The 26,468-nt window shown below is 31.4% G+C and overlaps 9 protein-coding genes and 1 pseudogene across 10 annotated transcripts, besides 2 other annotated features; 4 read left to right on the top strand and 6 right to left on the bottom strand.

Annotated features, from left to right (window-relative positions):
- Positions 1-2,391: part of a mobile genetic element that runs on past the window's edge.
- TVAGG3_1001220 lies at positions 160-934 on the bottom strand (annotated as a pseudogene). Its single transcript has one exon. A coding segment is annotated over exon 1 (775 nt).
- Positions 2,392-5,104: 2,713 nt separating the features above from the next.
- TVAGG3_1001200 (RNA-binding domain, RBD family-containing protein) lies at positions 5,105-8,094 on the bottom strand (the record flags this gene model as incomplete). Its single annotated transcript, XM_001328964.1, has 1 exon — positions 5,269-8,085. The coding sequence occupies one exon, from the start codon at positions 8,083-8,085 to the stop codon at positions 5,269-5,271; it is 2,817 nt and encodes a 938-aa protein (XP_001328999.1).
- A 305-nt stretch (positions 8,095-8,399) lies between these two features.
- On the bottom strand, positions 8,400-9,561 carry TVAGG3_1001190 (uncharacterized protein; the record flags this gene model as incomplete). The annotated part of the gene is made up of 1 exon (XM_001328965.1): positions 8,417-9,532. The coding sequence occupies one exon, from the start codon at positions 9,530-9,532 to the stop codon at positions 8,417-8,419; it is 1,116 nt and encodes a 371-aa protein (XP_001329000.1).
- Positions 9,562-9,804: 243 nt separating this feature from the next.
- Positions 9,805-10,523, bottom strand: TVAGG3_1001180 (ribosomal large subunit assembly; the record flags this gene model as incomplete). The annotated part of the gene is made up of 1 exon (XM_001328966.2): positions 9,868-10,503. One exon carries the CDS (start codon positions 10,501-10,503, stop codon positions 9,868-9,870), a length of 636 nt encoding a protein of 211 aa, XP_001329001.1.
- Positions 10,524-11,304: 781 nt separating this feature from the next.
- TVAGG3_1001170 (serine/threonine-kinase ULK4-like protein-related family) lies at positions 11,305-14,585 on the top strand (the record flags this gene model as incomplete). Its single annotated transcript, XM_001328967.1, has 1 exon — positions 11,306-14,503. One exon carries the CDS (start codon positions 11,306-11,308, stop codon positions 14,501-14,503), a length of 3,198 nt encoding a protein of 1,065 aa, XP_001329002.1.
- A 358-nt stretch (positions 14,586-14,943) lies between these two features.
- On the top strand, positions 14,944-17,213 carry TVAGG3_1001160 (armadillo (ARM) repeat-containing protein family; the record flags this gene model as incomplete). Its single annotated transcript, XM_001328968.1, has 1 exon — positions 14,974-17,112. The coding sequence occupies one exon, from the start codon at positions 14,974-14,976 to the stop codon at positions 17,110-17,112; it is 2,139 nt and encodes a 712-aa protein (XP_001329003.1).
- Positions 17,214-18,547: 1,334 nt separating this feature from the next.
- TVAGG3_1001150 (glycosyl hydrolase) lies at positions 18,548-20,168 on the top strand (the record flags this gene model as incomplete). Its single annotated transcript, XM_001328969.1, has 1 exon — positions 18,625-19,977. The coding sequence occupies one exon, from the start codon at positions 18,625-18,627 to the stop codon at positions 19,975-19,977; it is 1,353 nt and encodes a 450-aa protein (XP_001329004.1).
- A 47-nt stretch (positions 20,169-20,215) lies between these two features.
- Positions 20,216-20,247: a mobile genetic element.
- Positions 20,248-20,611: 364 nt separating this feature from the next.
- Positions 20,612-21,700, bottom strand: TVAGG3_1001130 (protein ubiquitination; the record flags this gene model as incomplete). The annotated part of the gene is made up of 1 exon (XM_001328970.1): positions 20,612-21,700. The coding sequence occupies one exon, from the start codon at positions 21,698-21,700 to the stop codon at positions 20,612-20,614; it is 1,089 nt and encodes a 362-aa protein (XP_001329005.1).
- Positions 21,701-21,739: 39 nt separating this feature from the next.
- Positions 21,740-22,102, bottom strand: TVAGG3_1001120 (protein ubiquitination; the record flags this gene model as incomplete). Its single annotated transcript, XM_001328971.1, has 1 exon — positions 21,740-22,102. One exon carries the CDS (start codon positions 22,100-22,102, stop codon positions 21,740-21,742), a length of 363 nt encoding a protein of 120 aa, XP_001329006.1.
- A 740-nt stretch (positions 22,103-22,842) lies between these two features.
- TVAGG3_1001110 (tetratricopeptide repeat protein 37 family) lies at positions 22,843-26,036 on the top strand (the record flags this gene model as incomplete). The annotated part of the gene is made up of 1 exon (XM_001328972.1): positions 23,399-25,996. One exon carries the CDS (start codon positions 23,399-23,401, stop codon positions 25,994-25,996), a length of 2,598 nt encoding a protein of 865 aa, XP_001329007.1.
- Between the last annotated feature and the right edge of the window lie 432 nt (positions 26,037-26,468).

Below are 26,468 nucleotides of genomic sequence, written 5' to 3'. Positions count from 1 at the left end.
TTGTTACGGTAATATCCCAAGGTTCATCCTTGTTTGCTTATACTTTCTTTGTAACTGCACCAATTATGTTATTGATATTGCTTTGAGTTTCTTCCAGTCTTATTTTATCATTTACAATATCTTTAATCATTTCATTACATGCATTCTTAAAACCATCTGATTTTTCTAATTTACGTCTATCACTTTCTTTAATTAAATCAAAGTTATAACCTTGTTGAGAATAAAGTGGTTTCTTTATCAATTCCTTGAACGCTTCTGAAAGTGAAGATGAAGAAATTCTTGCCACTTGAATTGGTTTAAATTCTGCTTTCATTGCTTCTTTCTGTTCATTGAACACTGGATCGAATAAAGCAACTTTAAAGAATTTCTTAGCTGGAATTTCAGGTCTCAAATATGCATATTGACCATCAAACTGATTAACATATCGTGGTAATCCATCCGGTCCCTCTTCAACAGCATTTAATTCTTCATTGAAATAAGAATATGGAATAAGATGGTATGAATAATTGGACCATTTTCACCTTCTCCAATGTATTGTTTAACAGCTTTTCCATTTTCATCAAATTGCATAGGATAACATTCATTATATGCTTTACGTTTAGGATAATCCGTCATTGTTAATTTATACCCATTTATGACTTTAATATTTCCTTGACCATCAGTAACGAAAACTTCATTTATACCATCAGGTTTTCCATTTGGTCCTGTAATGTCTGCTTCATGTGCTTCCCAATTTGGTCCATGACGTTTGGCATATGCTTGAGCTTCTGGTAATGTTAAAACGTTTCTCATTTGTTTAACATCTTTTGAAGACCGGCAACAATGTGGACTAATTCTTTCATTCCGTCTGGAACTTTCATAGTTCTATTATATGCACCCTTTTTGTTTGTCCTTGTTTTAATGGAACCTGTAGAAGATTTGCTATTTCTGTCATGTTTAATTATAAATAAAAAATAAAAATTAATTATAAAAAGTTAATCAAATTTAATGGAACCTTTATTTAAATCAACTATTATTTTTCCATGTTCACCTAATTGTTGATATTGTGTGTAAAGTTCATTAATGCTCATTGGTAAATTCACTTGATAAAGCATAACGTTCAACTGTTGACGACTAAACCACTGAAAATGAAAAGGGTGGACAGGTTTGATTTAATGTTTGTGCTTAATGCTTTAAAGTATTGAACAGCCATAAAGAATGAACACTGAATGTGTCGACATTGAGTTAATAATTGATTAAAATATGATTTCTCATTAGTTATTAGTTTTGATTTCACGCATCATCTAGAAAAATGAGTGAATGCAAAAATTCTCTATCAAAATTTGAAATAGAAAGTGTTTCAAATAATTCATCCCGTTGTTTATCAATAATTTTATCCTCTAATCCTTGCTTCTTGATTGTATTATATAATTCTTTATACATTAAAAAGTTTTTTAAATAATCTTCTGCTTCTTCTTGTGATAAATAAATAATTGGAATTTTGATTAAATGCTTTAAAGATTCAAATGTATCATCTGAAGGTGAACCTGAACGGTTGATATAAATTAACACATGTGAATGGGGGAAGTGTTAGCAATAATGATAATTTGTTTTAATATCGTTAATGTTTTACCTTTATTTTGTTTACCAATTGCTGCAGTGATTGAATTTAAGTAACATTCAGAATATGGAATTTTCATTAATTTTTCCTTAGATAGAGCATTTTTATTATCACTCAATGCTTCATTAATCATATCATCTACGTATGTATTATATACATCTGTTAATTCTTCAGAATTGAATTTAAATCCATTTAATCAAAAATAAATTTATAATTTTAAACATTTCTATTCATCAATATTTCATCATATGAACTTCTATACTGTGGTGGTGTACCTGTTGGATGATATTTCAAACCTTCATCCGGTGTCCATGTCCAATACGTAGTCCTAGTAAACCAAACCTGAGGAGGATTTGTCACTTTGAACAGTAAGTGTCATTTTCACCCTGAATGATTGGATAAGCTTTCACTTGTACTGTAACTTGTGAGTTGAAAGTTTCTAATCCATCAAAGAATATACCCGCTCCATCACGTTGAACTGGAATAGTGCATAAGAATGAAGTTTGGTCTTTCCATGTTCTAGCTAATGGTATGCCATTATCATCATTCAGTGGTCTAGTTAATGAGTCCTCGTATTCTTCTGTGCATTCATTCACTCCATCTAAATCAGAAGCTTGAAGCATACGTGTAAAGAATATGTCGCCCACTGTGGTCATCGCTTGATCGGGGAAGTTTCTGGAATCTATAGTGACCTGAAGACCTCGAAGCATTGGATTTTCTAAAACTGTTCTTTGCATTGCATTCTTTGGAAATGTTAACACAACATCTGTAACATTATGAAGAGCGTATGAGAAATCTGAGCTAATACCTTCAGGAGTGATGCAACCTCCATTTAGTGAACGAACGTCAATATGTTGAGCTGGAATCAGGAATGGATCTTCCTTACTAAATAAACGTGGTATTGCTTTAACTGATTCTTCAATTAAACCGTATCCTGGTGTAATGCATTTATCCTCTAAAACTTCCATCTTTGTGCATGAAATAATAACGTCATCAACTGTTGCGTCAGCAGATGTAGCGGCTAAGCTTGTAATTAATTTTGGCAGGAAGTCCGATTTGTTGGAATTTGCGATCATATTTATAAACATGATTCATAATCTTTTCATAATTTTCATCAGTTATCTTTTCATAAACGTAATTTTGTAAATCAGCAACTCTTAACGGGTCAACCTGACAAAATACTAAAGTATCCCTGAAAACATAATATTTAAGAATGATTTCACCAATGATTTAGGATAATCATCGAACGCCTGAAATGCTAACAAATCATTTACCGGAATAATCATATCAAAAGTGACATCAACTTCTTCATTTGCTTTCTTGAAAACTTCTGAAGGGTCAATATATTTACCACATACTGAGTTATCATATTTTTGAACATTATTATATAACGAATGAACAAACTTTTTAACTTTCCTTTCTGATTTTGGTTTATATGTTGCAAATGCAAAAGATTCACGGGCGCAATCCATCTGAAGATAACCGGCATCACCTCTTTCAGTTTCTACTTCTAATTGTTTAAAGTTTTGATTTGATGATTTGTAACCAATGAATAAACGCATGCATTTAAAAGCGGCATCACATGTGAAAGCTTTATTTGAAACTAGAGTTGCTTTAACTTTGCGTTTAATATATGTGTCACCTAATTGATTCACATCATGAGCTGGATTTGTAATTCTTAAATGAGTTTGTTTATCATCAAAATATGGAGTATCAGAGTCATAGCATGAACTTTCAAGTTCTCTATAATATCTTCTACCATCATTCTTCGCGAATATTTCATTTATCTTTTCGAATGAATGAAACACATTTCCATTAATCGGTTTAGTGTTTGGCACCAAATAGTTAGTCGTCATTTATTATTAAATAAAAAAATCAAAATTAAAAGATGAAAATGAATTTTTAATTTTAATGAAATAATCAACTATGGCTGCAGGTATATTTAAGAAACTGTGGATAAAGTAAAAAGAGGAGCGCATAAAGTTTGGGAAACAATGAAGAAAGGAGCAAATTGGATATTTAAGAATAAAGAAGCAATTAGTGACATTGCTGAATCAATAACACCAAAAGCCGCCCCAATAAGAGAAATATTAAATAAAGGAGAAAAAGTTTATCAAAGACTACAACCGATACTAAGATAAAAATAATATTTATTTATTTTTCCACTATTTACCTCCTATTTTATTAAGTATTCCTTCAGCAATTCCACCAATTGCGTTACCTGCTTGTGCTCCCATCGCTGGATTACCTGCTTTAGTACCTAATACTCCACCTATGATAGTTCCTGCCGTTTTCGCTACTGGTGCCAAAAAGTTTGCAACGGGTTTAATAATCTTTTATAAACCCAACCCGCAGCTTTCTTAATTCCATTCCATAATTTTTTAAAGAATCCTGCCGCCATTTCTGATTTAATATTAATTAAAAATATATTTCATCACTTATATTCTAATTTTTATTTAATGATAAATGAAACCAATTTTAAAAATAAATAAAACAGAGGAGGAAGAAATAAATGAAAGTGAAAATGTTCAACAAAAAATAAACGTTGTTAAACCAATTACTGAAATAAAAATTTTTTCATCTGTTGAAGAATTTAATGACTATTATGCTAATAATAAAAAATTATTTGAAGAATTGACAACATGTAAATTGAATAAAATGTTTAAAATTGATGGATTCAAAATTTCAAAAATATAAAGGAGTGTTAGTTTGAAATCTATTCCTCAATCAAGAATCACCTCATTAATGAAAATAGATGATTTAACAAAAAGAATAGAAGAGATTGAAGAAAGAGTAAATCAGATAATTGATTTCATAAATCATGACTCGTTGAGCCCGGGTCCTTAAAACCCATCACTGAGTTCAAGTTATATTCATCAAATATTTCATTATTAAATGCAACTTCTGCTAGTTTATTTATTTTTTCAATACGATCATTTGAAAGTTCTATCGTTTAATTTTTTCTGAAGTTTTTCATTTTCTAGTTCTGAAACTTTATTTGGATGATATTTAAACCCGTTAAATTCTTTTTCCTCAGTTTGATCATTAATTTACAAAGAACTTTTGTGGTTGGAATTCGTTTAAACCATTTATCATTAATATTTGTTATAAATTCAATATTCGGAATTAATTCCCAAATTTTTGCATTTTCAATTAATTTATTATCAAATGCAAAAGCAATAGGTTTAATATTAAACTTACCTTTATAATATAAACTTTCTACATAATCATCGAAATAAACATCTACTTGTTTAACATTTTCAAGAATTGGTGAAAGAGCATCCATTAATTGATTGACGGTTACGAATCTTGATCCACTCATTTTCTTACGAATTAAAAAAATAAAAAAAAATAAATTTAACTTAGTTTTAATTTTACGTAAGAAGTCAATTTTTTAAATCTTGATTTATTCAAAAACGTAAGAATAAAAACCGTAAGAATCATACATTTTTTACTTCATATGTTAAAAAAAATGATACAAAATCGTTCAATATTGTATGAATTCTTACGTTTACAAAAAAAGTCACACAACCCTTCAACATATACTACTACTCACAGATAATAATATTATTTTAGATAAATCAAAAAACATATGGACCTTTTCATCAAACAAACAAATATCAGTTTACTAAATAAATTCTTCCAATAATAAAATGAAAAATAATTAATTATTTGCCGAAAAGTTCTTTTTGTAGTTCGTCATCATCAATCGATGTGTTTTGAGGCGGAGCTTGCTGCTGCGGCTTCTTATTTAGAGCACTTAATAAAGCATTATTTAATATTTCAGCGATTTCACCCTTTGTAATTGCTGGGGTCTGTTTAGGCTTCTCTTCTTCTTCCTCTTCTTCGTGTTCTTTCTTTTCATTCTCCTCATCTTTTCTGGCAGATTTGATTTCGTCGTCTTCGAAGTCGTCATCACTTTGTTCTTTCTTGTTAAATAGGCCGGTGAGTGTTGTATCTGGTGATTTTGGTGGCTCCTCAAAATCATCGTCATCTTTCATTGGCTCAACATCCGAATTATCGCTTTCGAAATCAGAAGAGTCATCATCTGGTTTAACATCTTTTTCTTCCTCTTCTTCATCGTCAGGTCTTGCAGAATTAGGTGGAACATAGTTTGCAGGTATTCCTCCAACGACATCCTTGAACGAAACCCTCTTTTGCAATGAAGAATCGCTGCTTTGTTCCTTAATTCCTTCAGGGCTTCCGAGTTTTCCAATATCAATGTTTAATTTCAAAGGTGTTTTCTCTTCCTTTTCTTCTTCGAAATCATCTTCAAGATCAGATTTGTCTTTTTCTTCTGTTTCAGAATCTTTATTTTCCTCTTCTTTGGGAGCTTGAAGTTTTCCAATATCAATGTTTAAAGATAAAGGTTTTTCTGGTGATCTTTCTTGAGCAGTTTCATCCTTTTCTTCTTCTTTGTTTGAATTATCAATATCTTCGACTTTTTCCTGAATTAATTCTTTGGATTTAAGCCTTGACGAATCTTCTTCCTTTGATGGCTCTGGTTGTGTTGGAGTTAGTTCTTCATGATGTTCTTCTGCTTCTTTTTCCTTTTGTTGCTCTTCTAATTGCTTATTAATTGCATTAACAATGGATAATGATGGAGTTTCCGGCTTTGGCTCTTCTACCTTTTCTTCTGGTTTAGGTTCCGGTGTTTCTTCTTTCTTTTCTTGTTGGTTTTCGAGTTGATTATTAATTGCATCGACAAGAGATAGTTTTTCTTTCTCTTCTTTAGGTTCTTCAGTCTTCTTTGGCTCCTCATCAGATTTGTCTTCATTTTCTTTCTCTTCTTGGTCTTTTTCAAGTTTTTTGGTGATAATATTCGAAAGAGAAAGGTTTTCTTCCTCATGTTTAGATTCCTTTTCTTCTTGCTTTGGTTCTGGCTTTTCCTCTTCTTTTTCTTGTTGATCTTCAAGTTGATTATTAATTGCATCAACAAGAGAAAGTTTTTCTTTCTTTTCTTCTTTAGGCTGCTCGTTTTGCTTTGGCTTCTCTTCGGAGTTTTCTTCGTTTTCTTTTTCTTCTTGTTTTTCATCAAGTTTCTTTGTAATTACGTTGGAAAGTGATAGATTTTGCTCTTCATCCTTTGTTTCCTTTTCATGGCCATTATCTTTAGGCTTTTCTTCATTCTTTGCTTCTTCTTCATGATGCTGTTTTTCTTCATTTTGGTGTTCTTCTTCTTTCTTAGGCTCTTCAAGCTGGCTTTTACTAGATTCAGCTTTGTCGGCAGTTTCCAAGGATGGATAGATCTTTTCTGACTCTGGTTGATATGCATAAATTGCAATTAGAGGATTTCCCTTGAATTCTTTATCATTAAGATCTGCTGCAACTCTCTTTGCCTCATCTTCATTACTATATTGAGCACAGGCTGTATGTAAGTCATCTGTATTCATTGTCAAACCTTTAAGTTGATAACCGTTTGATATAAGTTGTATCAATTCATTCCTGTCTATTGATGGATCAAATCCATTGAATAATACCATGCATTTTTCATCCATCTCAATATTTTCTATTTCAGGAATTTGAGGTGTGGAACTTAATGATGATTTAGGCCTTGTAGCCTTCTTTGGTGGTGGCTTCCATTTCTTCTTTTCTTCTTCTTTCTGTATAGCTGCTTGTTTCTTATTTTGTTCCCTTTGATGATTTACAATTTGACGTTCAATTTGCTCTTCGTATCTGTAATTTCGCATAATATTATCCAATTCAGCCTGTCTTTGTTGTTGGTGATTCTTTTTCTTTTGAAGCTCCCGCTTTAAATCAATAATTTCAGGTTGATTTTCAACATCTGTAATTCCAGCTTTGAAAGTCTCTTGCTTTTGTTTAAGACCAGTAAATTCTTGCATTCTTTTTTGAACTTCGCGTTTTAAGGCTTTGATATATTGACTTTGTTTATCAACAGCTTGAAAGAGTTTGGATGTCTTGAATTCTTCAACTTTACGTTGGAATTTAAGTAAATCTGCTTGTTTTTGTTTGTAAACTTCGGTCTCTTTATGTAATAAGGTTTGATAGTCTTCAACGCTTTGTCTGAATTCCTCTAGTGCAGTTTTATGCGCAAATTGTTGTAATTGCTGTATTTTGGTATTTTGATTTTCGCTTTCTTCGTTCATTGCAGATATATCTTTTTGAATTTGGTCTATTTCAAGTTGTAATTTCAATTCTTTTGATTCTGGAAAATGTTGAACATATAATTTATCCGAACGAGTTTTTTCTTCCATTGATGAAAGTTTTGAATTTACTTGTTTTTGTAACGAAGCAACTTCCTTTCTTAATTTCTTTACTTCGGCTTGTTCTGATTCAACCTCTTTCATTATATATTCTTTTTCGTAAAATACCTTTTTTTCAGCTTCATATGGACTAGATGCTGTTGATTTAAGGCTTGAGTTGCGCTTTTTTACAACTACTGCTCTTCTAGCACTACTTGGTGATGATGTCCGGCTGGAAGGTTGCGAGAATGTAGGATCTGACCTATCTCTCCCCGAAAACATCAATAATGTACGTTAAAAAAATTCTAAACGCAATTCCAAGCCATATCATATGAGAAATTGGACATTGTAGATAACTTTTTCTTATAAGCACATCCAGTGATACTTCGTGCATCTGTATTGAAACAATAGAATGACTGTAACGCTAACCAAATTAAATATGAAGGAATTGCAGATTGTTTAGGTAGTATCTTCATATGAATGTCATACTCAGGTGTGAGTTCCTCTTAGATTGCGTTTCAAATCATAAAATTAAGACAAATATAATATATATCCAAACTAAAAAGCAAAATTAATAGATAGTAATTTAAAAACTTGTAAACAGTAAATTTATTTAAAACATACCAGCTTTTCGCTTATTAACACGCTCATATCTAGCTAAAGTACTCTCTAAATCTTTGTTTTCAGATACTAATTCCTTAATGTCCTGCTCAATTATAGCAATATCATTTTGCACTTGTTGTAATTGCTGCTCAAGGACATGTGATTGTGTAATTTCGGTCATAGTAGATTCAATAGCTGATTGATCACGAGTTTTGATTGAGTAAATAGTAGTTTTCATTTTTTCATTATCGTGAATAGCAATTGAAAGCTGTTTTTCATGCTGCTTATCAATTTGCTTTAATACTCTTTGGAGAGCAGAGTATTTCTTATCTGATGTTTCAATAGCCGAGTTATATTTAGCTTTTTCACTTTCATATTGTTGTGTTAAAGCTTCAATATGCATATCATAGCTTGCACTTCTGACTTTGATTTCATTTTCGTAGTGAGCGATTTCATTTTGATGCTCTTTGACTCGAATATTGTATGCTGAAACTGTTTCGTTTATTTTGGCTCTGATTTCTTTGAGTTCTTCACGAGCTAAAGAAGTTAATTCGCCAAGTTGGTCTTCCAGGTATTGTATTTTCTGTTCGTTTGTCATTGTCGCCGCTTTAGACTCTTCGAGAAGTTCGAATTTAGTTTTAGTCTTGGAAAATTCTCCTTCTGCAAGTTTTCCTTTAAGAGAATCAAGTTCTCTCTGTAAGTTTTGTAATTCTGTTCGCTTTTCAATAACAATTTGATTTGCATGTTGCTCAGCCCATGATTCTGCTTCTTTTAATTGTTTATCGTAACATTTTTCAAGAGCAGAAACTTCTTCCTCATTATCTGCTTGTATTTTTTGAACTTCTTGCTCTTGTTTTGCCTTTAAATTTTCAATTTCGTCCAGCATATCAGGAGGAAGTTCATCATCAGCTAAATTATTATCAGGAAGTTTTGGAGCATTTATGATTGTTTGTAATTTGTTCTTGACATCGACAAGTTTCTTTTCTGCCTTATCTAATTCATCATTAAGTGAATCAATTTCTGCATTTTTTTGATCAAGCAACTCCTTTGCTTGCTCGTGAAGCTGTTGAAGGGCAGTTTGATCTTGTCCGCCTCTCATACGAGAGCTTCGACAACTTAAATCCATTCTTTGTAAATTTTAAACGTAAATTCCTCATCACATGTATAAGATTTGCAATCTTATCATATTAGAACATATAAAGCCAGGAAAATCATTTAATACTGATTTCATTTCAAAATATTAAGAAGAAGTTGATTCAATTTATCACATTCTTCAGAATTTTTATCCAGATCTTATGTATTGGTGTGAAATCCTAAAATCTTTAAAATCGTTCATAATTCATATATGATTTCTTCGAAATTCCAGATAATTTTTGAAATTTTTAAATATAACTTTGATTTCATTCAATCAAATATTAATATATTTTCTCTTTATTCTAATGTCTATAGATTTAAATAAATTTAAAAAGCCTTAACTTCACCATTGTACCAAACAGCAACTGGCTCAACTTTATAAGTATCCATCTTAATGTTGAAATGCTTAAGTAATTGAGCTTGGTTCTTTGTAAGTGGTTCACCAGCTGTGCAAACTTTATGATCACGAACATTGAAAATTGTACCATTTTCAAGCTGAACAGGAAGGCCTAATTCACGGAGGTAACCATCCATAGAGAATGTGAACTGTGGAAGTGGTCCCTCTGGAACTGTGAAATCTTCTGTAGCAATAAATCCGGCCTTTGCAAATTCTGGCTGTGTCATTGATTGGAGGTATTCACGTACTGTATTGTCGTCTTCATTTGTCATGAAAAGGCCGGTATTACCTGCAAGATATTGAAGAAGGCCAGATAAACCTGGACGAGCTTCTGTTTCTGGTGTAGCACCAATAGAATGTGATATAATTGTCTTCTTGTCACGGCAGAGATTTGAAGAGCGGAAATTACGACGAAGGGCTGTCTGTGGTTCTGTTGATTCTGAAGAGAAGCGGAGAACGTAAATTCTATCGAATTTAGTAACTGCCTCGCGGATTGCCTCACCACGTTGGACTTTCTCCTCCTTTGTCTTCTTCTGATTTACGCGTCCAGTCTCACGTCTGCTCATTCTTTTTGATTTTGTTCTGGTTCAGAAAAAAAAATTATGTCTTGTAAAAATAATTAGGGGTCTAACACCGCCGATAAATAAAGTATTCAAATAAAATTTTATAAATATAATTGAAGAATCAAAGATGGTTCGAAACACAAGCATTAGAATGTCTTAATTTCATGATAAAATCGATTTTTTTGGCTATGATTAATCGATTTCAAAAATAAAATCGATTAGTTTATTTGTCGTACTATACAGCGTGATCACAAACTTTGTATGCAGTATATTGTAAATGATTATGTTCGCTGATACATCTCAAATTTAATTTGTATTTAACTTGTGTTATATTATTATAATTGCGTATATGGATAATCTTTTATTGGCATACCAAGCATATGTCCTCATTAAACAAAGTTTGACATTTAATTTATAAGAAGTTTCAAAATTAAGAATAATAAACGCAATATTTCAAGCAGGCAAAGGTGGTAAAGCATAAGACAGTTTTTAATAGCGCACATTTTTGTAAACAATGTCTATGGAATCAAAAAGATTTCAAATAGAAAGTTATTGACTCGTTTTTATTTCCTAACAATTAAAACAAACTACTACACTTGCAAGTACATTTATGTTCTAAATCTAAGCAAGTATAAGTTAGCTAAACCCCACTTTACTACCAGATGAAAATTCGAAAATAAAAATAGGGTTATAAACTATTCAAATTCATTCTTTACATTGAATATCAAATTTTAATTAAATACTGATATTTGTAGGATTCTCAATTGATCAAACTTTTTGAGCAGAAAATTAATTTTCCCATAAAATGTCACAGCGAAATCAGATTGAAGTTCAAACATATACAAAAATTGGCACTGGTCGTCCTTCGCCAACTGGTGAATACCAACCAACAATCACATATAAAGGCCGTTTAAAAAACTCGATTAACTATATCGCAATTAAAAGTATCGATATTAAAAGGCAAGACGACGCCTACAATTTATACAACTTCCTGAAAGATCAAAATCATCCACATATTCTTAAAATTTATCACTGGTATAAAACTGCGAATCATTTTTGGTATTATATTGAATATTGTCCAGGTGGAACGCTTCTAGATCTTCTTGAGCAAGATGTACGTCTTCCTGAATCAATTATTAAGATTTTTGCCGTTGACATTTTAGATGCTTTATTCTATTTACACACAAATGGAGTTATTTTGAAAGATATGCAACCAAGAAATATACTTATTAACGAGTGTGGAAGCCTAAAAATAGCAGATTTTACTCGCGCCGAATCAATTGATAAACCACAATCTTTAAATGTCATTGTAGATGAAGATATGATCGAATACTTAGCACCAGAATTATTACTTGAGAACGGAATCGGCTCATTTGCTTCCGATTTATACTCATTTGGAGCATTATTATATCGAATGGCTGCAGGACAAGTTCCTTTCAAGTCGTCACTTGCTCGTGACCCAGAATCTGCACTTTTCCATGAAGCGCCACCACTTTTACCCGGATATTCTAACGATTTCAATGATTTAGTACAAGCATTACTACGTAAGAACCCAGCAACACGTCCACAATGGGCCGAAGTCATTAAACATCCATTCTGGGAGGATCTACTTACTAATCGTTCGAAATCAAGCTCTCCAACCGAATTTGATGTTTCTAGATTGCCAAAGAACCCAACAAGAGAGCAAAACAGACTTGCTGGCAATCTTACAAGACGCGCTTCAGCAGTTGCCATACCAGCAAAGGGTGTAGAATCAGCCAGAATTTCAACACAATCATCTCCAAAAACAATTGAGTCGATGATTATGACTTCAGAGCTATTTGAACCTCAGCAACTATTCCTTAACACTACAATAGACACTGTTAACATTCCTTCGTTCAAACCCGAAGAATTAGATTTAAAATTCGATATCAACTCTTCCATCAAGACAGAAGTGATCAATGTCTTCGAACAATGTCTTAATAACATCAGAGATGAAACACCAACATCGAAAAAAGACCGCCGCAAATACGGATACATCGCATATCTTATTCAAAAAATTCAAAACGATTTTGTTGCTGACACAATTGCAGAAACACCTTTATTTAGTGAGATCCTTAAGATGGCATTAGAACTCAAGTCAGCCTCCGCATCAGGGCTATTGATTTTATATGGCGGAATTGCACACAACGCACATAATATTTCACCATCAAATTTATCAGAAGAAGCTCTCAAACCATTGAAAATTCTTGCTGAAAAAGAAGAGAAAGTTTCGAGAAAAGCCATTTCCGCTTTTGGCGAAATTGCTTTTTACATGGCCAGTGCAAAGACTCCTTTAGTTTTCCCATCATTCTTCGAACAGATCATCATGACGAATCTTCAAAACAACAAAGACGAAATCATGCAACATTACGTGTATCACATTGTTTCTGGTATCGTTCCTTTACCAAAATGTTCGTCACTTTTTGATATAAAGAAAGTTGAAGAGTTAATGATGAAATGCAATAATTTTCCACCGGAAAGACCTGCGATGCTTGAGAGATACGCGATTGCTTTATGCGAAATCTACCAACAGATAGAGACATCAAACAAAGAACACGTTGAAGACATAATAATAAGATTGATGTCGATGGGCGGAAATTCATCAAATACTTGTAGACAATTGTCATTGATGTTGGCTAGTTCTGCGAAAATGTTGTATGTTTTGAAGGATGAACTCGGAAAGTGTTTGGCTGATACGTTCGAGAATATAAAGATGAAAGCTTTGTTGAGTGTTTGTCTTTGTTTTGGTGATGATTTGAAGAATTTTCTCGGACTTTCAAGTCGATTTTTGTTTGTTTTGGACAAATTCGCACAAGATAATTGGAATGAAGTTGACGCGGTTAGTAACTGGTTTGCGCAGATTGCGTGGAAGATCATTAAAGGTAATGATTACAGCTTGTTCCAGATAATTACTCCTGCTTTGATTGTTAAAGTTTGCAGAGAAAAAATGTGGACAAATTCATTCCAAAAAACATTCGGAGAAAAATTGTTGCAAATGGATTTCACGAATCCAGATGCCGTCTACGCTTTGCAAGTGTTGGAAGCTGCTGTTCATGAAGGTGTTTGTTCATTCGAACTCGTTACTTATATATCAAAAGCTTTCGAATCTCCTGAAAAAGATACACGATTTTTGTCATTGAAAATCGTTGCGGATTTGAACTCAAATGCTTCGAAGAACAACACAGAATTGGCATCATTCGTGCTTGAGAAAGTATTACCATTGGCACCAACAATACTAAATAACTCAAAACAGTCAGAAGATGATTTAATTTCGGAACAAGTTTTGAAAATTTTGTCATTCACAGCAAATAACGACAAAAACTGCGTTCCTGTCATTGCCAAGAAAGAAATCTATCCGAGAGTGTTCGAGAAGATGTGCCAGAGTCCTTCTGCATTGTTGTTGACTTACCATATCATTCAATTCTCAGGAGACATAATTGATAATTTTGTTGAAAGTGGACTTTTGGAAGCGATTTCTGATGCCGTGAAGAAAGAGAATATTCCGGATTCATTCGATGTATTGTATGCTATACTTAACCCTTTAACAAAACAACTCACGAGCTCCCCAAATAGCCAACAAGTTCTCTCAGTAATCTCAAAAATTTCTAAATTGGCCGAACTCACAAAAATTTGTGCTGAACGGTTATTTTTGGGAACTACAAAAATTTTGAATTGTTTACAAGTGGAAATTTACATTTTCTCTTACCTTCCGAACGCTATAAGGTGTCCATTTGAAGATGCTTTCCCTGCTCTTGCATGCCGAATCAAGGAAGCAAAGTTTTCGCAAGAACACGCTAATGTAGCAAAAAGATTTATAGAAATGCTGTTTTACGTGTCAACAAAGAGTACTCAGACTGAACTGGTGAAACAAGCAATGAGAAACTGTAGTGATTTCATGAACGCACTCTTTGAAGCTTCTGAATCTCCAATCATAGAATTATCTAATCCTTCGAAGTCATTATTGCAAATCATTAATGCATGATAATGTATATTTTTGTGTTTTAAGAAATAAATAATATCAGTTTAATTTAGAATTAAGTGAAATTACAAATTCATATTTTAAATCGCTGATTACATCAAAAATCAGTCGTTACTGAATCATAATGGAAAATTTAGGAATGCCTTTGGTTTTAGAAATTCCCTTCTTCTTAATTTGTTAATTAAATACCAAAATTTAATAACCAAAACAGTAAATAAGTAGACATTTTTAAATTCAAAGACATTTCTTTTATAATATTAGACATTTCTATAAGATGGCAGACATTTCTATAAGATGGCAGACATTTATTTAAAAGGTGGAAATGATTTATTGATAAATCAGAAAATATTATATAAAATCAATTTCTGATAATAATTAAATAGTTTTTTATATCTTTAATATTTCTGAAGAATTAAAAATTTTCTTCCACTTTGTATGCAATTTAAAAATTCTGAAAATACTCAATCATTATTATGACTGCAACACGTGAACGCGTCGCAGATGCTCTCAGGTTCATGATTAGTAGAAGAAAGTTCTCTGACGATTTCGATCCCAAAGAAGAGACTGATCTTATACTCAACAATCCACAAGCTGTTGTTGAGCTTATTAATGATGACGAAATACGTCCTCGTAAAAGGGCACAATGGATTCGTTTCATCAAGCCTATAATAACAAATTATGTTAGAATGAATCCAAAAGATGAAGATGCAAACATCAATCTCATGATTGAAATGTTTGAATGTTTGATCAAAAACTCAACTTCAGTCAACATACAAATATCCAATGCTGCAAGTCAAGAGTTCAATGCAATTACTGAACTATCAATTTTTCCACTAAAATTCATTTCCAAACTCCGCAAACACTTGATTCAATTAGTTTCCAATGAAACAAGTCAATCCCATATTACTATATACATATCATTGCTTCAGAACTTGAAACCATCAATGCAATTCCTCTTTAACATGCTACCATCAATGTATTTCTGCAGAGGAACTATCCTTAAAGCTATGACGAAAGCAAAATTCGATATTGCTACAGATGATATTGAAATATTTGTGAATACCATTGTAAGCGAGTATTTCAATGATTACATTGAGGAATGTAGCAAGATTCTTGGAAAAATAAAAAATGAGTCTCCTGATCTTTGTGCAAGTATTAGTAACATCTTTCATCAATTATTATTGAAATCAACAAAAGCATTATACATCATTGATGCTTTTCCAATTCCATCAGAAGTTGATGCCTTAGAATTGACAAAATATGTTATCAAGGTTCAAATCGAAAACTATGAAAATAACAATAAGCAAAATCAAGGATATGATTGTGAGAAATATCATAAGCTCACAAAAGATCTTTTAATGTATCATAATTCAATATTCGATGATACAAATAAAATCGACTATCAAGCAATAGAAGACTGGCTTATGAAAAGGTTGGACAAGTCATACATTAATCAGCAAAATTCTGAAGATAGATTATATCCAAGAGTTTGCTTTCCTGCAATGATGTTAATGAAATTACACCAATATTTATCACCAAATACAATGGATGTTGTATTGAATTTATTTAATGACAAAGATAATCCATACAAGTATTGTGTTTATCTTTTACTTCTGAGGAAGTACTATCTTAGAAAAGATAATGCAGAAGAGTTTCTTCCAATCATTCAAGAAATATATAATCATGATTCTCCATTAATAAGAAGTGAATGTGATTGTATAATCGAAGAAATAGCAAAATGCGGATCCAACGAAATAGTTTTGAACATTTTTAATTCCTTTGTTGAATTACTCAATGGAAATCCTGATGAAGAGACAATGAGGCGCATATTTGAAAGTATGCGTGTTCTTATTTTAAGGATTGATTTAGAATCTGCCAAAATTCGTGATATCATCTCATTCATTCAAAATCAGCTTGAGACTCATCCAAATTTGAAGGATTCACTCGGTCATTTGTTCCAGTCTTTATTGAAACAAAATTCCATTGATGTTGATTTACTCAAGGATAGTTTCGAGTTATTTGATTTTAAGAATGAAGACGCAATTAATTGCTTCAATTGTTTGATCGAAAAGCTCAGGAATTTTGTAACCAAGCCAAAGGATCAAATCATGAAATTATACAATATATTATTCGACAATATCAATGAGCTCACAGAAGGATATATTTCACAATCATTATGGAAAGAGATTTCCGCTAGCTTCCAATATATGTTTTTGGATTCGCATGATGATCAAATTGTACCAAAAGATCTTGTAAAGAAAATTGCCTGGATGCTTACTTGCATTTATGTAAATACAAATATTCAGGATGAAATAAGAGCAGAAGCTTTCTTTACATTTTCCAAGTTTTTCAATATGGTTATTTACAAAAATTATGATTCATACAGTGACGTGATATATGATTTGCTAAGTCAAGTTAGAGGTGCAGACTTTCCTGAAAAATGTGAATATAAAATGGATAATTTTGATGCACATTGGACTGTATACCACTTGGCTCAAAAATCAGATTCATATAAAGAACTTCTAAGAAAGATCTGTAGAAAGTTGCCAGAAGATGATTCTGAAGCAAGGCGCTTCAAAACTTATGTGATCAATAAATTTGGGTTTATATAAACAAACACTATGATTTAAGTATTCAATTGCTCATACTTAAAAAACATCCATACACGAAGCAATCTAAATTTTATCGCTCGAATAAAATTAATTTTTATTAATTTTTACATATTTATTATTTACAATACAATCACATATCAGTAATATATGCGAATTTAAGGGCTTTCATCACTAAATAGAATTTGCATTCTTAAAAATATCATCTAGTTATTGCCTATAAAAAGTTCGTTATGGTTTAATGCAATATTGTAGAATAGTTTGCTGAACATAATGTTAAAGAGTCAATTACATGCTACATTTCACAGAAAACAACAACGATTTTAATTCTATTTAAATCATGTAATTTCATCACAAATAACATCCACTTTCATTGATATAACATTAACCCAAATTACTGACAACAAGCGTTTCATGTCTTAAGCAAACAGAAAATACCAAATATGATTGGCAACGGAATTGATTTTGAATAGGATTGACCACTCCTTATTTTGCGCTAATCGATTTTATCATTTGGAATTGCATTTAATTTATAGCATCATGATGCTTTGCTCTAATACGGAATCAAAGAAATGCTTTGTGTTCAGTTGGCGTTAGGTATTCAAGCCTGTTAAGCCTATCAGTGAAACCAAGGTTAACAATGTTATATTATTGAACGAAACATTTGCTTGACAGCCAAATCCCCAAATGTTTCCTGTATCTCTCATCTATTCGAGGAAAGCTTTCTGTTCGTGCTATTGAGTACGCATTAGAAGAAATGAACTATCTATTTCAAATCCTGTCAAATTGCCAATATTTTGAATGGCAGTTAAATTTTGAATTATTCACTTGAAATTTTAATTATAGCAAAACAAATATTAATAACAATTTGTGCCAATACTTTTCAGGTTTGCAATATGAAAATCAAATATAAAAATAATGATGAATCACATCGATTAATAAATATTGTTAATACAAAATATTGGGATGATGTTTTTAAAATTCAAGCAACTGTTTTGGACTTATAATACGTAGTCCATTAATTTTTGCATCTAAATAACCCTTGGTTTGATTATATCTAATATCAAAAAATGCACACTTTAGCCAAATCACAATTAATGAAAATAGTCGTGATTCTTATTTGCTGAAGTCTTCCTACGAAGAAAGTTACCATAGTGTGAGGTTCTTTGATAGAATATGATAAGTTAAATATGAGTTTCTCCACTGTTTCTTTCCAAATTTGAATCGTCCCAATTAAGGATATTAATTCGTCAAATCGTAATAACCTCTTCTATGTGCCGATACATACCGATGATTATATCGAATATGGATAATTTTCAAAATTTTTGGATTTTTTTTTGTAACTAACTCAATTAGCTTTATTTTAACTAAAAATAGTCATGCTTAGAGCTAGTTATTTTATAATTGATAAACAAATTTCCAAAATTATATATGAAGTATTTGCACTATATCTATATCGTACTTTTTTTATTGTTGACATGGTTCGAAGTTTCGTTTATTGCTGAATTTCGTTATATGCTTCAACTTCATGATCCGAATTATATAAAATCCTTACGAGAAGAGATCAAATTCGAATTCAAAAATGCATTTAACGAGTATATGGAAAATGCACTAGGCTATGATCACTATTCTCCAATAACTAGACATGGATATAGTCAATTTGGCCTCAAATTTTCACTTTTTGATTCCTTAGACACCTTATTACTGATGAATTTAACAGAAGAGTTCGAAAACGCATCAAAATATGTATTACAGACTACTAATTTCACAAAAAATTCTACAATTTCAGTATTTGAATCTACAATTAGAGATATTGGAGGTTTAATCTCAGCTTATGAGCAAACTGGCCAAAGAAAATTCTTAGACTTAGCCGAGAAGCTAGCGTTAGTACTAGAACCCGCATTCAAAACTCCAACAGGATTTCCATATGCATATATAAATCCCGGGACTAATTATACAGAAGATCATATCTGGAATATACAAAAATCATTACTTTCAGACATAGGCAGCCTTCAAATAGAGTTCTATTCTTTGACATATCATACAGGAAACATGAAATACTGGAATCTTGTTAATTACATTGAAACAATAGCCAATAAATACATATTACCAAGTATTTACTTTAGCTATCAATCCACTTACTCCGAAGTACCTACATCTCTTTCCTTTGACGCATTTGGAGATTCATATTACGAATATCTTCTAAAAATGGCATTATTAGCTCCTCAAAACAGTACCCTTTATTCAGATTATTTTATTACAGCCATAAAACAAGCTTCAAAGCAACTTTTGGTCACATCTCGCCATAAACATTTAGAATTTTTCAAAACAACAGTTTATGGACAGTCCAAACACCAGATATCCCATCTATCATACTTCCTTCCTGGAATATTATACCTTGCGAGCCGAGAATACCCAAACTTTAAATTATCCGAAGAATTAGCTGACAGATTAATGGAAACATCAGTCAAACTCCACAAAATGACCAAAACAGGACTCAGTGGTGATGTTTTAGTGTTTGGAGAGAACGGAATGACTTGGGAAGATTCGACATACAAACTCAGACCAGAATACATCGAATCATTGTTTTACCAATGGAGAGTTAAACATAAAACAATGTCAAGGAGATTGGCAGAAGACTTTTTCAACAGTTTGAAGAAATATTCGAAAATAGGAAATGCTTATTCTTCTGTTTCAAATGTTGACTCTTCATTCCCTGGTTACGAAGATCAAATGGACTCATTTTTCCTTGCCGAAACAATGAAGTACCTTTATTTGATTTTCTGTGATGATGATGTCATTTCTCTCGATGACTACGTCTTCACAACTCAGGGACATTATATAAAGAAAAAAGATCATAGAAGATAATTATTATAATAAACTTGTTGTTTTATCTGTTTACTTTTCTTCATTTATATATACATACATATTCTTGAAATATAAAACTTTGTGTTTTATTTATTTTCTTCATTAATAAGAAGAGCCATCGTTAAAGTACTTTCTGAGACTACATTTACCAGAAAGTATGCATTTGGTCTTTTAAAGTTTTTAACATTGGGGGTTTTTGTGTCAGAAAGTACTCAATTTGTTAACTCAAAAGATTATTTTAAGGGCGCACTTCCCACTTTCTGACATGCTATGAAAAAATCAACATATCTTTATTATAATAGCAGAAAAGTATAGCAGCCAAATTAGGTACTATATAATGATTTACTTGTGTGTCAAAAAATTTGAGAGAATATCAGAAAGTGGATTCTGACAACCAGTAGCTCCCTTTAGTAAAAATGCATAACAGATTGCAAATATATTTTATGACACCCTTGCGCAGATTGAATTATAATATAAATAATCTTTTGTTGGAGCACGCACAACACGCACACAAACAAACAAAAAAAATCTTTTATCAATATGAAATTTTATTTAGGAAATTGTTATATTAATATAATGAATTCAATAACAATTATTTGCAATAGAAAATAAAATAAGAGATAATAAAAATCTTTTATTTTGCACTAGATTGAACTAAAATATTTATGATTTTTCTGTAGTTTTCATTTTCATTTTGTTTTTCTTTTGCACAATCAAGTGGAGTTTTTCCTTTATTATTTTTCTCACTAAGCTGAGCATGTATTGAAACGAAAAATTCAACAACTTCAAAATGACCATTAGATGATGCATAATGAAGGGAAGAATCATTTGTGGATGTTTTATCATTTTTATTACATCCTTTTTGAATCAGATATTTAACTATTTCAAGATGTCCATTTGCTGATGCTGCAATTAATGGAGATGCTCCAAATTTAATTTTTTCATTTGGATTTGCTCCAACCGAAACAAGATACTTAACAACATTAATATGACCATTTGATGCTGCCATATAAATGCAATTTGCATTAATTTTTTGTTTGGAGTTGGCATCACAACCAATACTTACTAGATATTTAACAACTTCAAGATGACCATATTGTGAAGCAATAAGAATTGCATTAAATTCTTGATTATCTTTTTCATTTGGATTTGCTCCAACCGAAATAAGATACTTAACTACTTCAAGATGACCATTTTTTGAAGCCATGAAAATGCAATTTGCATTATCTTTTTGTTTGGAATTTACATCACAACCAATACTTACTAGATATTTAACAACTTCAAGATGACCATTTTGTGAAGCGATAAGAATTGCATCAAATCCATCTATTTTATTTCGCCAATTTTTGCCAATGCCCATTCCAATTAAATATTTTACAATTTCGAGATGACCATTGAATGATGCTGCAACCAAACAATTATTTCCATATTTATGAACTGCATCTCTGTCACAACCTCCTTCAATAAGAGATTTTGTTAATTGAAAATCTCCTGTTGTGCATGCATAAAGAAGTGGAGTATTATCAAAACTATCTTTCTTTTCACTTAATCCAGCTGCACATGAAATAATCATTTTCAACTTATCTCCATTATTTGAAATTTGTTTAAGGAAAATGTAAACTGTGTTAAAATCAGATTTCAAATTTAAATTTGTAACTTCATCAATTGTTTGGCGTATTTGATTGTTTTGTGATGTAATAATGTAATCATGATCATTATGCATCATTGCAAGCTGTGACCGAAGATTTTGTATCTCATTTTTTCATTGAACGATTTTTTCTGGACTTTCTGTTCCTTCATTATTGTACTTCTTTAAATAATTTATTAAAGAATGAGTTGGTCTGAGTTGTAATAGTTTTTCATAACTTTCTAAAACAATAATTGCTTCTTCGAATGAATTAACATCAACATTGCACTTGCTAGCAAAGATACGCAATTCTTCTGTGGTATATTTTGATTTTGCAAGAGTAAGAAGAACATTGAAGGATTTTGGATTAAGCTTCGCTTCTTTTAAAACTTCTGAAATGATTTCTTCTTCAAATAGATCAAAAAATGTACCTTGCTCGATATAAGTATGAATGTTCTTTGTGATGTAGCCTATGTCAACACTAATACTACCACTCATTTTATTTATTTGAAGCCCTCTAAATTTTTCCAAAGTTTCAAAGAAAAAAAATTCCAGAAATTTCAAAAAGTTTGGAAAAAATTCAAAAAGTTGAAAATCGTGTTCCACAAATATTAGACATTTATTTTTTAAATTTTCCAAACTTTTCAAAAAGTGGCAAGGGCTTTTGATGGGATTTTTTTTCTGAGGTTTCTTTTTCATATACGTTTCATTTATGAAAACTCAAAAATGGTTATTTATGATATCTTAAGAGAAATAGTTATGAAAAATATGCATAATATTAAGGAATTATGCAAATAAATGTGATTTATTGATGTTAATCTAAATTTCAAATTGGATTATTTGAAGTCTATCTCATCAACAGGTATATATATAGAGTGCATTTGTGCAAAGGACATTTCCGGTGTTTTGCTAGATTCCATGTTGTTTGACATGGAAAGGTCCTCAAAAGATGATGTCATCTCTGGAATACATATGAATCTGATAGTATCTTTGACAAAAGCATTTTGATGCAGCACCTGGCTTCAATAATGGTCTATGGCATAAGAAAGATGCGTTTAATGATCTATTGATCGCCATATTCTTCTTCAAAGAATTTGATGATTGTCTGGGTGACAATTCGAACGAGATCCCGGCTAAAAATGAATTTCTTAGCCCTGATGTAATGTAAATGAATCTAGTAAATCGTTATTATCATAATTATGTTTGAATTTATTGATATCATTTCATTGTAGTCAAAAAAAAAAAATGGAGAAATTTGAAACTAAGTTTAATCAAGCCAAAGAAGAATTTGAAAAGGGTAATTACGAAGAGTGTTCAAATTTATTTGGCAAACTAATTCCAGAATCCAAAAAAGTTAAACGAAATGTTGATGTTTTGCTATTTTTGGCCTTATCAAATTACAAATTAGAAAACTATCAAAAATCCACTGTTTTCTGTACACAAGTTTTAGCAATTCAACCAAATAATGTTGATGCGCAACTAATTTTAATTTTATCAGCGCATTATTCTAAAAATTCTGAAATAAATTCATATGTCCGCAATTATATTAGCAAAAATAAAATGAATCCTACTAATTTCGAACCAATTCTCAAAGTTTATTCAAATTTATTTGATTCCACAACACAAGAACTAATAGCTAACACGTTAGAGAAGATGTCTTTAGACTTTCAAGCAAAGTACATTCCAATTTTACCTAAAACTGAAGCAAATAACAAATGTATTAACAATTTTTACTTATCTAATAAACAAGTCGAGATTCCACCAGAAATAATACAAAATATGTATAATGCTAAAATGTTTGATCAGTGTTTAAAGTGCATTGAGAAGCTTCCTGCAAATGATTTGTTTAGATTACAAATTGAAGCCCAATTCGGGCCAAATCCAATTGAATCTGCAACTAAACATACAGAAAAAGGTGGTACACTATTCAAAAATTGGTTAGAAACCGTAAATTCCAAAAATTTAATTTCAATCATGAGAGAAATTCCAAAAATTCCAAACTTTTTTGCCGGATATCGCCACTTCACATCACTTGACATTCCAAACGAAGTCAAATTGTTATGGGCGCAAGCAATTGCAAATAATTTTCCGAAATTCGAAGTTGCATTAGAATATTCTATTGATTTAATGGAACAGATTGGAAAACATAATGATGCTCTTGAAGTTATCAAAAAATTGGATGAAATTTCCCCAGGAAAAGCGAAGATTAAGAAATTTAATGTTTATATGGCATCAGGACAAACAGATAAAGCCGTAGAACTTAAAGATTCAATGAATGATATCAGTGGTGAGGACAAATATAAGCTAGATCTTGAGATTTGGAAGAAAACAAGAGATGATCAAATTTTATACAAAATTCTTGACCTCGAAGACACGAAAGAACTGGCTGTTATCAAGTCAAAAGCCGTCAACATGCTTGGTCCGAAGCTCGAAAAAGACGTAGCAATTCAAAAATTTACAAATTTGCTAAAACTCGACCAAGAAAACGGAATTCTCTTTTATCTTTTCGGTAAATACATGATAAATGTTGTAAAGGACACCCAAAAAGGTGAATTTCTCCTTAAAAAGTCAATTGATTTAGGATATAATTCGGAAGATGGCTACGATGTCTATACAAAGGATCTCATAGCAAGTGGAGAACTCGATAAAGCACTTGAGTACTGCAAACGAGCCAAAGCAAAGTGGTCTTCGTTCAGAAGAGGATTAATTTTCTTCAAACAACAAAAATTCAGTGAAGCCGAGTCCGAAATCCTTGACTACCTGAAAGATAAAGACGAAAACGCCGATGCCTGGGTAATTTTGGGGTTCATTTATTTATCACTCGGAAAAATGATGGCCTGCTCACAAGTGATTGAGAAATTGGATATATTAGGTTCTAGAAACCAAGAATTGGTCCAAAGATTCGAATTTTTCTATGAAAAATTAATTCTGACATTTCCTCTCAAAATCGAACAATTTGAAATTGAGAGGACACCCTATTTATTCAATATTTATTTGAAATTGATCATAGGAAAAATCAGAGAATACAGAGTATTCAACAGAATTGAATCAATTTCATTGTTTATTGAGAATACAAATCCATTCATTGAAATTTACTTGCAAAAATGGGGACACTTAGCAACAGTCATGAAAATTGTTAGTGACTATTACATTGAAGTGTTCAAAACCACAAAAGACGCATCAATTCTTGAGAATTGCCAAAAATTATTAATGAAAAGATGCGAAAACGACAGAAGAGGCGAATCATTCATCGATCTAGCACGAGTCATGTCTCTTAGAGGTGCCGATAACCACGCACTTGTTGTATTACGTAGAGCTGTGAAAGCATTTCCAGATAATCCGAATGTTTGGCTCAGTCTGGCCATTACCTTCATAAACAACAACAGATATGACTTTGCAATGCATTGCCTCACAGCGGCTTCCAAGATTTCTCAAGAAAAAGAGAAATCAGTTGCATTGTCAATGATTTCAGCTCTTTCTTACCTTCTTCTCGATGACCACACAACTGCTACAAAGGCTGTTGAAGAGAGCTTGGTTCTTGACGAAATGAACAAGTTCGGATGGGAAATGAAAGCAATAATGAACAAAGAAAATCCTTTGAATTTCTTAAAATTGGCTTTTGAATATGGTTCTGAAAAAGTGACAAATAATTTGGCCGATTACTCATTATTAAACAATGAACTAAATCAGTCACTTGGCTACGCATTCCTCTCTAATGACAAAGAAAAAATTTCGTTGGCATTAGAAAATCAAGGAAATTATGAAATGTCACTTTTGTTTACAACTAAAGAAAGTCAAAAACATCATTTAAGAGACTTAGAAAGTAATGATGAGAAAGATGCAAGCAAATACATACAAATGAATAACAAATATGGAAATTTGGGTGTTGCTTCTTGTTTGTTGAGCCAAGGAAGAAAAGAAGATGCAATTAAAGTATTGAACAAAACAATTGATTTATTTGACAGTATTGAAATCAAGGATATGCTAATTAACATGACAAATCAGTTGTCACAGTCTTCTCAAATGAAATTTAATCAAAAGAATCCTTTGAACATTTTGAGAATTGAATTACTGAAATCTAATGATAAATTGGATACTTACTACCACGCTTTCTTAGAAGATAAACAGAATATTGACTTTTTGAGATTGTTTATTACACAATGTTTGAATTCTGAAAGTATTCCTAAATACATGGAAGCAGATTTAGGTTTGGCAATTTCAAACATTGGAAAAGTTTCTGCATCAAGAGATTCCATTTATTTGCAAATTATTTATTTCATTAGATACGGAAAGAAGGCTAAAGCTCGCCATGCCATCCAAACTCTTTCTGTTTTATCTCCTACAAAAGCTAGATCACTTCTCAAATTGATTCCGAAATATCAATTATATTAAATTTATTAATAAAGATTTTTTTAATAAAAATATTATTTATATCAACTATAAAAGTGTTATGACAATCAATTACAAGACGAAAAACATATTTCAAATTGTTATTTCTCTTTAATAACAAGAATTTTTTTGTTCTGAAGAAAAAGACGAGATGAAGGAACGGCTCTTCATATTGCAGTAAAATAAAATAATTTATAAAAATTGTATTTGTAGAGTAAATTCGGGATGAATTTGATGAATTTCAAGCTTTTTACAAGGATTAAATTATCGCCATGTCAGAAAAGTGGTTTTAAATTCAATGAATATATACAATTTTATGAATGATGTTTTTCCATTATTATTTTATGAATTTGAGTCAATGATGTGGGATATATTTTACATTGACTCAATGCTAGATAATCTAATGCGAAGATCAATTATGTATTTTGGATTTACGGGTGTGTAGCACCAATAATCTATATTTAAAATAAGGACG

The sequence above is a fragment of the Trichomonas vaginalis genome, chromosome I, assembly GCF_026262505.1.
Source record: "Trichomonas vaginalis G3 chromosome I, whole genome shotgun sequence".
Classification (NCBI taxonomy): Eukaryota; Parabasalia; order Trichomonadida; family Trichomonadidae; genus Trichomonas; species Trichomonas vaginalis.
The sequence above is the reverse complement of the archived record's forward strand: the minus strand, read 5'-3'. Positions and strand labels throughout refer to the sequence as shown.